General features: G+C 47.7%; 1 protein-coding gene across 4 annotated transcripts in view; it reads right to left on the reverse strand.

The window, feature by feature from the left end:
• The window catches only part of LOC118745063 (histone-lysine N-methyltransferase trithorax), a 152,037-nt gene that overhangs the window by 80,934 nt on the left and 57,119 nt on the right, over positions 1 to 13,984 (reverse strand). For all 4 annotated transcript variants that reach the window (XM_036478615.1, XM_036478600.1, XM_036478606.1 and 1 more), the window contains 5 exons: positions 13,303 to 13,479; positions 6,649 to 13,235; positions 805 to 4,364; positions 600 to 733; positions 260 to 435 (listed from right to left, as the gene is read on the reverse strand). In XM_036478615.1, coding sequence (XP_036334508.1) covers positions 260 to 435; positions 600 to 733; positions 805 to 4,364; positions 6,649 to 13,235; positions 13,303 to 13,479 — 10,634 coding nt within the window. The remainder of the gene's footprint in view (positions 1 to 259; positions 436 to 599; positions 734 to 804; positions 4,365 to 6,648; positions 13,236 to 13,302; positions 13,480 to 13,984) is intronic.

A 13,984-nucleotide genomic window follows, 5' to 3' on the forward strand; every position in this document is an offset into this window, starting at 1 on the left:
CCAGTTACTACACTCAAAGAGAGGATGGTATTTGCTGGGACCAACTGCAACATATCTTGGAAGTCTGGTACAACCCATCGTCGGAGAATTTGATGTATCCCAAAGTTGTGAAGGAATGTTTAAAAGGTATATCAAAGAGAGGAAGAGCCTATCACGATAAACCAAAGGAATATGGGCCTATAATTCTAAAAAAAATATAAATTCTACAAAGACCTATTTGTTAATCTAAAGTTGCCATAAAATATTTGGCGCTACTTACCTCACACGAGTGATTTATGAAGCGTGCCGCATTACCGCGCATGGTAGCATCCACCACCAAATTGTCGTCAATTTTGAACATATAACAGCCAATGCCGCGACTATTGTAGTTGCGTTCACGCTTATCGGTTAAAGTGGAACGTATCAGTTCGCCTGCGTATTCAATCACCATTTCGCCTTTGGGGAGAAAAAATACACATATTTTTTTTTTAGTAAAACGAAAACTAGTTTTCTTTTTCTGGCCAGTTAACTCTGCCTATCCTTTGCTAAAGAATAAGGAAGTAACTTACGATAAAAAAAAAGAAAACACAATATATATACAAAACTCCAGCGTCACATACCAGCTTCAATGTCCTTTGTGCAGTAAAGACCACGTCCGTGGATGTGTGAGCGGAAAACGCCCACATAATCTTTGTAAGTTTCCTTCAGTGTGCGATATTTCATGGCCATTGGTAGATTGCTGCCAGTGCCGCGCCTACAAAATCAACAAAATTTTAAAATAAAGAAACAATTTTATATTTTATCTTCTAATATTCTCAAATTCACCTCGGTATCAACTCCGTGTCGGAAGGCTGCACAAACACTTGTATCGGTTGTTTACGATGCCTTGATGCCAGCCAGCTGAACATATCGTATTCGGAGCGCGACGCATACGGTTCACAGCGCGCCGATTCGTACGGATTCTCCTGTAGCTCATCCTGATCAGAGGCATAATCCAGTGTCGCATTTAGGTCAATACCACTGCCACCGGCAAGCTGCGCGCTCGCCATTGCAGCGCTATTGGTTGCTGACGATGGAGCCCCTGTAGTGGCCGCTGCGTGCGCGCTTGCCGCTGCGCGTTTATGGTACTTCGGCGTATATTTGGAGCAACGCTCCACACCAGGCAACTGTTCGATTAAGTACTTGAGCGCGTTCGTCTTTAGACCCATCATTTGAACGCCGGCCATATCGGCGAGCGGCCCCTCGGGCAGCGGTGATAAACCATGCGCGCGCCGCGCGACCTGCACTGCCTCGAAAACTTTCTCCCAAATATCTGCAATTGAGGTAGATTTGTAGGTGAAACCATCCTCACTTTGAATCTCGTACAGCAGATGTGGGCCGCTGATCTTCTTTGGATCGCGTTGCGGTGGCGGCGGTGGTGGTGGCGTGGGTTTACGTGTCGCCAGCAAGGGATCCTGCATGCGTGCGGCGTGTACGCTGGTGCGCGCTGGTGCCTCTTCGCATTGCTGCGACGCTGGATGTGACGCATGCGCGTCTAAAGTTACTTGCGGCGTTAACTTTGGTGCGAGCTTTTGCAAATCGAAGTTTGTGCCTATCACCTCCAACGAGCCACTCGGCATTTGCGCGCTCATCTTGGCGGCCATTTGTGTAATGTATTCTGAGGCAGCTGCTGCAACAGCGGCGGTCTCTTCCGCTGTTACGCCTGAGTAATTGTTGGCCAAACCATTTTGATATTTAACTGCATCGGCGGCCATTTTGGGGCCGGCGCCCGTCATGCCGCTTAGGTAACCAACATTGCTCAGTTCAATATTGGCCGCTTCGGCTGTGGTGGCCGTGGCCAGTGAGTCAGCACAATCTTCGTTAGTCAAATTGTCGAGTATTTTGCTAATCTTCTCCTTCACGGCGGGCTCATCACTGTCGGACATATCATGATCACCATCCTCCGTTGGCATTTTCAAGCTAAAGCCATCATCGTCTTCATCATCCTCATCATCGTCTTCGTCGTCGTCATCCATATCGTCCATACAGTCGCCATCATGATCACACATATCGTTGCCACCCAATGCATCCACGTGTCCGTTAAGCGTGTAGGCATCCTCTGGTGTGGGCGTGAGGTCTTTGGGTTTCTCGTTCGCCACCAAACAGGTGCCGGTGTAGCGCGGCAAATTGTTGTGCACCATTTCCTGCAGCTGCTGGCAGGTCGTCGACAGCGTGGTCTCGGTTTCCATGAGGTCCAGATCGCATTTGAGCGTATCCTCGACGAAGTGCCCCTCCGGCGAAAGTGACTTCACGATGCTAGTCGTCTCCTGGTGTGGCTCATGTAGCTGCATTTGCAACACTTGCTGCTGCTGTTGCTGCTGATGTTGAGGTGAGTGCAGTATATGCAGCATTTGCTCATCCTTCTTCACCTCAGCCTCGTAGTAGATCTTGGCGCCATTCACCGCGCTGGCGGGATCAAAGCACTTGGCGCCCACAGTATTCAATGGTGCCAACTTCGGCATGGTAGCTGTGGGTTGCTTCACCTGCAGTGGTGGCGTTGTGGTGGCTATATGCTCCTGACGCTGCTGCATCGGCAGCACACGATTCGTTGGACGCGAGCCCATAGTTGTTGTTGTATTTGTGGTGCCACCGTTGCCGGCGGAATTGTTGTTATTGTACTGGAGAGTTTGCTGCAAGGGATTCACAATATTCGTCGGCACATTGAAGGCCGAATTCGAATACTGCAGGCAGCGATTATTGCTGTTGCCGTTGTTATTATTACAAATACTGGCAAGCGCGCCATTGCTGTTGGAGTTGTGCGCTGCTGGCAAGATATTGCTTGCCTGCTCATGCGACTGCTGCGGTGTTGGTGGTGCAAAGCTCTCCACTTGCTCCAAGCTGAGGCTATTAAATTCGATTTCCTGTGGTGGTAGCTGCGGCTGTTGCTGCTGATGACTGCAATCATAGCTGTGCGACATGTTGCCGTTGGTCAAGTGAGGCGGTGGCGGCTCTTGCTGCTCCTCCTGCACCACGCCGTTATTGTACATAGACGTGGGCGCATTATTGTATGGTTGTTGTGTGACTGCTGGCGGCTCGGGGAAAAGCTGGGGCTGCATCACAGCATTTGGCTGTGGGAACTCCACTAATTTGTTGCCGCCCATGTTGTTGTTCACTGTCGCCGGCATGGCAGCTGGGGTAGGCGTAGATGTTAGAGCGCGTGCTGCCTGTTCGCTGGCGTATTGTTGTGTCTGCACCTGGCTTTGCTGCGGCTGTGGCAAACCAACCTGAGCAGGTTGCGGCTGCGGCTTTAGCATTGCCATCTTCGCTGTTTGTTGTTGTGCCGCTTGTGGTGTTGGCTGCTGCTGTGGTTGTTTTTGTTGTTGTATCGTCTGCTGTTGCTGAACTTTAGGCTGCGCTGGCTGCTGTTTGGGAGCGGTCGCAGCGGTCTTTATTACCTTCGGCTTCACCTCCGCCTTATTAATTGGCCGTATAAGGTTTGTTTTGCGCGCTGATGTCGGCATTGTAGCCGCCACAGTAGGCATAGTCTTTGCTTTAGTAGGTTGCGTGGTGGTTGTTGTAGTAACAGGTGTAGCAAATATAGTGACGGCTGTTGTGTCGCTGCTGTTGGACACTTTTGTATATGCAGCACCTGTGGCAAGTTGCGACGGCGTTGTCTTTGTGACGGGCGTCAATGTGATTTGTGCATCAGCGACTGTCACTGAGACAGTTGCTGCTGTTGACGCTGCCGCTGCCGCCGCCGCCGCCGCTGTGGCAGCTGCTGCGGCTGCATTCCGCGCGTTCGCCTGCTGTTGTTGTTGTGCTTTATTGTTTGCTACCCTCGTCGGCGCTTGCGTTTGCTGCACTACTGTAGTGGGCATTACCTTATTCACCACCTGTTGCGGCTGCACCTTCGTCACGGCCGCCACTGGTGTTGCCTTCACCGCGTTGCTACGCTTCACTTGCGCCACAGGTGGCACTTTCGCCGTTACGATTTGCACATTGGTATTTTGCTGCTGCTGCTGCTGCTGCAGTTGCTCGATCACTTGCTGTTGTTGTTGTTGTTGCTGCTGTGTTGGGTGCGCAGGCTGTGATTGTGGTTGCGGCTGGAATTGGAAACTTGATCCCGTCACAGTTGGCGTAACTGTAGCTGCAGTCACTGTAGCTGAAACGTTGCTGCTGTTGTTATCAACTGTTTGCAGTCGGAAAATTGGCTGTTGCTCGTTATTCTGCAGTCCGCTGGCATGTACAGGTTGCTGTTGGGTTTGTTGTAATACTGTAGACGCATTTAGGAAATTCGGCTGTTGCGAAGTTGCTGGTTGTTGTTGCACTATTGCGGGAGTCGTATCGACGTTATTAAGCACTACATAACCGGATGGTATGTCCACAATGGGTTCGATTTTGCTTGCCTGCAAGTGGATAAGGAAATGAAGAATTTCATTCTAAAAAAAAAAAAAAAAACATTTGCAAAATATTTATGAATGAGCCTTTTAGCGATTGAAAATTGAGGACAGCCTTTCCGGGTTAGGGAATGCGTAGACCATCAAAGTGACATTTGATGGGAAACCCCATATTTTTACACTTCTATCCGAAGAGCGCAGATTGATTAATCGCAAAATGTGGATAAGTAAAAGTCGAAAATTACACTCGCGATTCGTCAAATAAAACTTGCAAATAAAAAAAATCACATAACGAATTGAAAAATACATCTTGGGAGTCGAAGGGTAAAACCCGCTAATGGAAAATAAATCTGTACAGTCAAAAATACATAAATTGTGAATGCAGAGAAAATTTGTTTTTTGTCGAAAATGAAATCTGCAAGTCGGGAGATAATAATAGTAATAGAAAAACAAGTAAGAAAGTCTAAGTTCGGGCGAAGCCGAACATTAAATACCCGGCGCAAGTATTAAATATATGTGTTTTCACCTTTCAATAATTTTCAACGCTTTGCTTACATGTGGCAAGCACAATAACCACACCGAGTTTGGTACAAATTGGTAGAACGGTTACCGATATACTTATATGAGATCATAAGTGGGCGGTGCCACGCCCATTTTCCAAAGTTTTACCATAATCGTATTTCTTGGCAAGCATCAATTTTGAATAAATTAGCTTCAATATTTACTGATTTATCGAAGATTTTGTATTTCTCTAAATTACCGTTATATGAGATGTGGGCGTGGTTATTGTCCGATTTTAAAAAGTTTCGGCAATTTTTTATGCTGTGCCAAGGCCAACAACTGTGCCAAGTTTGGAAGAAATTGGTGCAGTGGTTACCAAGATATACACATGTTACCATAAGTGGGCGTGGCTACGCCCATTTTCCAAATATTTATAATATTATTATTTTTCGTCTAAAAATTATTGTAAATATCAATTTTGAGTGAATAATCTCCAGTAGTTACTAAAATATCGCAGTTTTCGTATTTCTGAAAATTACCGTTATATGGGAAGTAGGCGTGGTTATCGAGCGATTTTAAAAAATTTCCGCCATTTGGTATGTTGTGCGAAGGCTAACAACTGTGCCAAGTTTGGAAGAAATTGGTGCAGCGGTTACCAAGATATACACATGTAACCATAAGTGGGCGTGGCTACGCCCATTTTTCAAAAATTTATAATATTCTTATTTTTCGTCTAAAACATATTATAAATATCAATTTTGAGTGAATTATCTTCAGTAGTTACTAAAATATCGCAGTTTTCGTATTTCTGGAAATTACCGTTATATGGGAAGTGGGCGTAGTTAAAGTCCGATTTCGCCCATTTTCAATACCAACCTTCCTTGGATTAAGGGAAACCTACATACCAAATTTCGTTCAGATATCTCAATTTTTGCTCGAGTTATCGTGTACACGGACGGACGGACAGACGGACAGACGGACGGACAGACACACATGGCTTAATCAATTTCTTTTTTCATCCTGATCATTTATGTATACATTTGTCTATATCTATCTCGATTCGTTTTGGCTGTTACAAACAACCGTTATGTGAACAAAATTAATATACCCTTGTGCACAAGTGCGCTCGGGTATAACTAGCGTATTGTTGGTGATACTGCAAAACGGTCTAACTTAGTACCCTTGGCACTTACCGGAATGCATTTGCAAATCGTTCTACTCTCATAAATTAGTGACAAAACCGTCTACCTTTGGCTGATGAAGTTGAACGATTAATACAAGTGATCTGATAAAGATGACAAATCATTTAAACACCAGCGATAATAATTGACATGGAACGCTTTGCAGTATCACCGACGATATCGAAATAAAATCTCGCCTAGAGAAAAATAAATCTACGTAAGGGTACATTTAAGCATAGCACGATATGGTTGCTGATATCTACATATCGACACCTGAATGGAAGATCGACCTATGTCAGCAGTTCGAAAACACCCTATCACAAAAAAAAACTTTTCAAGAACGCCCTGTTGCAGAAATTGGTTGAAGAACGTTTTCTGAGATAGGGCGTTTTCGTACTGACTGCCGAGATAGATCGATCTTCCACTCAGGTATCGATATGTACTGCATATTTGTCCAAACATATAATAATACATATATGAAGATCGATATTGGTGTCGATAATGTTATCGATTCGAATTCGGTATCACTACGCATTTAACGTTGCTTCGAGACCCTATTAGTGTATACCTGTTAAAGGCTAATCAGGCATTTCACTTATAATACAACCTACCTGGAATACCTGCGTTGTGGTCGCCGAGAAGCTGGCATTTTGACTCAGCATGCCTGTGGAGACAAATTGCTGCGAAGACATCACTGTATTTTGCACTATCGTCTCCAGTCCATAGTACATTGGCTGTGTGGAGAGTATGACTTGTGGGGCGCCCGCATTTGCTGCAGCAATCATTTCCAAACCCGTGGCACCGCCACCAATTATCACTTGCTGTTGCTGTTGTGGGTCCGTTGTGGTCGCTATAACATTACCGCCCAACTGCAAGGTTTGCGGATTAATGAGCGTCCCAATTACTTGCGGTTGTGGCGGCGCCTGCGTCGCGGTCGCTATGTTCAAAGGTGTGGCTGAAAGCATTTGCAAGCCGGTAGGTGTTTGCGTTGTGGTGAGCATCAGATTACCACTAGCGTCGGTTTGTAGAAAAGCACCCTGTAGATATTGATTTGCCGGCGCTGGAGTTGCAGTGATAAATGGCGTCGCCTGCGTTTGTGGCTTATAGTCATTGGCCGTAGGTATGGTCATGTATTGCACCTGTGGTGTTTGTGTACCATCAGTGGTCACGAACGAGATTATATTTTGCGGCACTGTGGCGTTAGGTGCACTCAGCTGCTGCATGACGATCGGCTGCTGCTGGCCGTTGGCGGTTTGGAAGAGCAGCTGTGGCTGTTGCGTGGTGGTGGTAGCCAAGCCGGCGGCTTGCATTTGTTGTAACAAATTCTGGTTGAGCAATTGTGTACCGTTACCACCGGTATTGAGCACAGTTATCGGTGTAGGTGGCGGTTGTGGTGCAGCATGCATTGAGGGCTGTGACACTGTTACTGTGGCGGTGTTGATTTTCGATTGTATGGGCTTTACCGTGGCACTGCCAGCTTTCAACTTATTCTTGGCCGCCTGCTGCGCGGCCTTGGTGGCAACAGTTTTCAAAGGCTTGCCGGTTGTAGCCACAGGCAATATAATTTTCTTATCACTATTTGTGGCTTGCAGGGTCTGGAAAGCGTTTAGTCCTTGCAATAGTTGCTGATTGGCCATTGGCTGCGTTGTAACACCCGAGGGTAGTTGTATGATTTGCTGTGTCCCATCAGGCGATGTAGAGACTGCAATTAGTTGTGGTTGTTGTTGAGCTGCTTGTACAGTGGTGGTGCCAAATCCGGTGGGCGCCAACGTGTAGGTGCCATTCAAATTCGCTGTCAATCCCTGCAGTGAGTTCAACAGCTGTACTTCGTCGGTGGTTGAAGTGGTTGGATTCGCCTGCGAAATGAAGAAACCGCCGCCAAGTGCCTGCGGTGTCTGCAAACCTTGCAGCTGTATATTCTGTAAGCCTGGTATGTTTTGTAGGCCTTGTATGTTCTGTATGTTCTGCAGACCTTGCACGCTCTGAAAACCGTTAGACATATTCGCAATAGGTATGCCATTAAAGTTGGCTTGTATGCTTCCAAGTGGTATGGCCTGCGAAAAGGCTTGAAGGAAGGGCAAACTGTTGGCGGTGCTGGTAAGTGTGGCTGTGCGCTGCGTCTGGCCCAACTTACTCAAATCGATGTTGGCATCCAAGCCGCCCAGCGGTGGACTGCCGTTTGTCGCTGAACCCGGCGAGCGGGACGTGCCATCAGACTCGGATTCGCTAGTTGAGAGTGGTTCGCAGGTGGCAAGGTGACGTTGAAAGGACTCGTAGTTGCGGTAGGTGCAATGACAACGTTCGCATTTCACCGTGCCTGTAAACTGTGCGTCGCTGGTGATAATACGGTACTCTGTGATTGAGTCGTCAACGCCATCCACTTGCATGAGCTTGATTTTCGATTCGTCCTTCTCGTCGACTGTGTGCGGCTCTATATAGCGCTTCGCCGCGCTCCATGTGAAAGTTTTTGTGCGCAGCGTGGTGGCACTTTCCGACTCACTCGAGATAGATTGGCGGCGTGAAGCGCCCACGGCATTGTCTTTCTTTGTGCGATGTTGGTGCAGGCTGTGCAACACACTCTCTGCCATACGTAGCTCCGATGGACCTTTGGAAAGTTTCCTTTTTTTAATTACCGCCGCTGCAGCCGCCGTGCTGACGCTCTCAAACTTTGTCCATGTCTTTTTGAGCATCTCGGCTTTGCTGCGTTGCAATTCCGTGCTGCTCATGGCGCGTCGCAGTTGGGAGTTGGTGACGCGTGAGCACGAAAGCAGCGCATCCTCCACATGACCTATAGCCAAGTTCGTGTTAGTTGATGAGCAGGAATTACTCAGTTCTAACTGCTTACTAAGCGATGAATTAGCTGTATCTTCGTCGGATACCTGCACGCTAGAGGCGCTGCAATTTCCGCTGTTGCCTGCATTAGAGGCGGCCAGCGCAGCAGCTACGACAGATGATGTAGCCACGCCATCTTTCGATTGCTCATTCAGATACATTTCAGCTGTCTTGCCTTCACTATTGCCGCCCATCTCTTCGTAGATCATGAATTTGGGGAATATGTCCAGCATTGAAATGCCATCGAGTAGTTCATGTGGTAGGTCTTCAAAAATGGCTTCCTTTATCTCCGGCGGCAACAAGTCCGCATTCGTTTGTGGTTCCTCCTCGGTATTTTCATCTGGCGTGGAACAAGAGTTTTGGCTGTGCATTAAGTACTCCGGTAGCAGCTTAGTCAGCGTAGAGTTTCGTAGTTCAACTGCCTCGTAGTCCATCAATTCGCCGCGAGCCAAGCTACTGTGCCAACAAGAGATTTGTGCCAATCCCAGCTGCACTATCGAAACATTGGGATTGCTATGGTCTACAGTGAAGTTGCGGCCCGCATCGAGTGTCAATGATGAGAAGCTATTCTGTACTGTGGTACGCACAGTATACTCGACGACCTTCCAGGGTTCTTTGAACGACCAGTACAGACGCGAGCAGAGAAAGTTAATCGGTACAATAGCCTCATAGGTATCGGAAAAGCGTGGAAACACAGTGCCCAGCTGCTTCACCTCAAGTGAACCAATGTGGAACTGCACCTTGCTTGGCTCCAGCAGTTTCTTACGCTTACGATCCAGCTCCACGTAGACGGGACGCGCTACCTCGAAATTCGTCTCAATCGTTAGCGCCGTGTTGCTTCTGAGCGCTTGGCGCGCATGATCCGGGCAGTACACTGACTTATCGGTCATAAACGCACAGGCAATGTTGCGTGCGCACGAGTAGTGATAATGTTCACCGCAAGATTTCACATTGCAACCAACTGTGGCCCCGCGACCGCCACACACTGTGCATTTTATCATGCGACCGCGCGCGATGGCGCTGTGCACGTTCTGCAGTGAGCCGTCGATTTCTTCGAATACTTCGGCCGACCACATAGCACAATTCGTGTGCACCCAGCAATCGTGCCCGCAGTACAGCAATCGAGATTCTTCATTGAACAAACCTTCGCCGGATTTGCGACAGAATAGACAGGTGCGCAGGTCATCGCGCGGCTTGAGCGAGTAAAGCACCTCCTCAATATCTTCAGGCAGATCGATGACGGCACGATTGTGCTCTTCCTCTACAAAATCGTCTTGTGCGTCCATTGAGTTGCCCATGGAATAGGAGCATGACTCGAACATGTCCTCCTCGAGCGCATCAGTGCATGCTTTCGTCTCGTTTTGGAACCAAGGGAATTGCTCACTCAAAATTTCATTGTATGCAATAACTAGTTCATCACAGTTCACACTCTGTATCACATTGATCATGTCATAGTTGAATTCCGCAAGCGAAACATAATCGTTGTTGTTGATTTTCTTTTTAATATCCATTAGACTGAGATTACTCGCCGCTTGACCGCCACCATTGCCGTACGCGCTGTAGCTCGTCATTTTCACCATGCAGGTGCACTTGTCAGGCATTTTCTCTTCACTGGGCTTGTCCTTGAATTCATACACATCGCTGGTGCTGCACTGAGATTCCACATCACTGCTCAATGCGAGTGCATCGCGCTCAGCCTCGTTGTTGAATTGTAGACTCTTCGGCTGCGCGCGGCAGTTCATCTGCCCAGTGCTGTTGCCACAAACACAGCGAACTTTTTTGCGTGGGCTGAGTTTGAGTAGCGCGCACGCTTGCCGCGACTTGCTCAACAGTTTGAGCACGCTCATTAGGCTGCTTTTGAATTCCTCCATCACTGCAGTACGCCACTCCACCGCTTTCATTTTGCAGTCTTCATTGCGACGCGCGCATTTCTTGCAAATGAATTCTATTGACTCCGGCAAAGTGCTCAGCAGGTTGTACTGTTCGTCGGAGAGACCCTCGCACTTCGAGTGCACCCAATGATTGCAGTTGCCACACTCCATCATCTTCAGATCGAAGTCGTTGTCATCGTAGCACTTCTGACATATCGGACAGTAGTTGCCACGCTTGCGCAGCTTGAAACAAGGTGTGCACATGGGCAAGTTGCCGACGAATTTCGAGACCTTGGTTGTAGAGCAAGACTTGCATTTGAGACAATTCACGCAAATAAGTGGGCGATCGGCGCCTAGCAGCCGCTTGCTTGTACCCAGACAAGTGGAGTGATAGTTCTTCTGGCACTTCTGGCATTTCACCTTTGAGCCCGAAGACATATTGCACGTGTAACACACAGTACATCGCGGGCACAGCCAATTCAAACGATTTGTTATTTGGTTGAATTGTTCTGGTGTGGGCGCTGCAGTGCTGTGACCCATTGTGGAAATGTCCATGAAGCTGAGCATTGTGTCGTCCAGTGAGGAATGCTTTAAATTGTACTCATCCATAACGCAATACTGGTGATATGGCTCACAACAACAGGCGCAGAAAATCAAAGGCTCTAGGCCTGCTGAGCCGCAGAGGAAGCAGAGTGCGCGTTGTGCCACCGTCTCGGTGACAATGAGGCCAAATCCACTTTGGCACACCTCGGCTGGATCGTAGTTCTCCCAAAAGTCAATTGAGATCAGTGTTCTTAGTTTCTGTGGCTCCTTGCGTCGCAGCAGTTGTTGTTGTTGCTGCTGCTGTTGCTGATATGCTGTGTTTGCATCGCTGCTGATTTGACGTATTGGTTTTTTGCCGAATGTTGTAGCGTAGGAGGAAGTTGAGGACGTGCCGCGGTGAATTTGCAAATTGATGTTGCTTGCGTTGGAATTGCGCGTCACCGCCTTAGCGGGCTGAAGCGGCAACGAAGGTTTCTCAACCGGTTCGACATCTGCCGCAACCGCAGCGGTCACCTCCTTCTTTTCAGCAGGCGTACTGTTGACGATTTTAGCTGCCTTGGGCGCCGTTGGTAGAACACTTTCGGCAGCTGCTGGCGCGGCTTTTTCAATGCTTGTAGACGGAAGTGTGATAGAAGTCCACTTGGCCTGCGCAGGCTGCGTAAGCTTCTCTGCAAGTTCAACTTTTTCACTGATTATCTCCCCTTCCTTCTTATCTTGCGGCGTAGCCTTGGATTCTTTTGTTTGCTGTACAGCTTGCGGCTGCTCTGGCGCTGGCGCCAGCGATGGCGCTGCCTCATTGCTACTTTCAATTACTATTTCTTCCGGCTTGTTCGATACTGACGTTGTTGCTGCGCTAGACCTAACATCCTCTGCTATGGCAAGTGCTTCCTCCTCTTCTGTCTCCTCTTCGCCGAATGTGGCCAACGGTTGGCCTAGAACGATTGATGCGCTGCGGCAGACATGTTTCACACGCGGCCCCTTTATGTCGATGCGCTGACGCTTTAGCGAGTCGCTTGATGAGGGTGTTGCTGCAGCTATTACTGGAGATTGTTGCGGTGATGCGCCGGACGTGCCAGCGGTTGTTGTTGTGCTCCCTAGATTGCTCACTACGTCTGCAGCGACACCACCTGCGGCTGCTATGGCCGCCGGGGACAGTGACGCCGCCTTGGCGGCTCTTGTATTTATTTCAATAGTATCAACTTTAGTGTTGATCGCTAGCGCATTTGTCGTACTCTCAGTTGCTAATGCAGCTTGGATTTTGATGTTTGCTGTCGCTTTTACGTTGCTTGCCTCAGGTTCCTTCTCCCTGCCACGTTCTTTGGAGAGACGTTTCTTCTCTGTGTCACGTTCCTTCTCCTTGTCGTGCTTGTCCCTGCGTTTACTCTTGGTCACTCTCTGCTGTGTGCTACTCTCAGGTGATGACAACTGCGCCTGCATCTTATCTTCGTTCTTGTTATTTGTGGTCTGTGGATTTTCGTGTTTCTCCTTTAGCTGCAGCGCTGCTGCTGCCGCCCCAATTGGGCTTTTCAAGAAGAGCGGCTTTTCCAGTATAGGCGGCCTCAGAATAACCGAACTGCCGAACGTGGCATTATTTTCTGCCAACGGATTGGTTTTAAGGTTCAATTTCAAACTTTCATTCGCAACTTCCAAAGTAGGCTTCCACTTGAAACGTGCGGTGCCAAAGAGTCCAGTGGGAGAGAGATCAGCCAAGTCCAGCTCTTTGCGTGTCGCGTGTAGCTCACCACTCTCCTCTTCGGGATCACGCTCTCGTTTCGCCTCAATTTGCTTTAGCAATGATGTCGGAAGCGCGGCACTCAAACGTCGTTTATCTGCAGGCGGTACCTGTAACGTTTGGAGACATTTCTTCAGCCAACAAGATGTACAGCGTTCTTTGTAGACTTTTTTGAAATTTTTGATATGGATTTTCGTGTACGGCTGGAGTGTGCAGTTGCCTGTGTGTAGAAAAGATATGAGTTTAGTATGGAAACTGTGTTTGTGCATATAACACGAAGTTCTTACCATCTCCTTTGCAATGCAGTTGTAGACTTTTCAGTGCTGTATTTGAGCTATTTTTCGAGATTTTCGAGATAAATTTGCGACAAGCGCTGCAGGCAGGTACGCCATACTTTCGTGGTTGCTGCAGATTGCTGCTATGTGTGGGGGTGTTGCAAACGCTGCACGCGGCAGGAGCTGAACCTTTGTTTGGGTGGAAGCGCAGCGACAGAGAGAGAAAGGGAGAGAGAGTTGTATTGCATATTATAATCATCTTATAAGGGAAACTTTAACACAAAAACAAACCGGCGAAGGAGAACTTGTTACCATGCCAAGAGTGAACTGCATTCAGTCTATGGAAATTGTTCTAAGGTTGACCTTTTCTAAAAGAATTTTACACTTTTGGGATTTAAGGGAAATCCTTGAATGCTACCAATATTACCGATACGTTTAAACCAGATTTATAGGATTTTTCTTAAGAGCGTTGCCATCGATTTAAAAAGTTAAATTCAATGTAATACTAAGAAGCAGAAGCTGTCAAGCGAAAGACGTTTAAGAAAATAATATTTCAAAAATAATTTCCAAGGGGGTTGCCACCTGGTTAAAATATTAGATTTAAACCTAACTGTGTAAGTGAAATGCTGTCACACAACAGAAGTAAAAAAACTTTAACTAGCAAATATTTTTGAAGAGGGTTGCCACCTGTTTA

This window comes from Rhagoletis pomonella, unplaced genomic scaffold (assembly GCF_013731165.1).
Source record: "Rhagoletis pomonella isolate Grant_MI unplaced genomic scaffold, Rhpom_1.0 Rhpom_scaffold_00001, whole genome shotgun sequence".
In the NCBI taxonomy this organism is placed as follows: Eukaryota; Metazoa; Arthropoda; class Insecta; order Diptera; family Tephritidae; genus Rhagoletis; species Rhagoletis pomonella.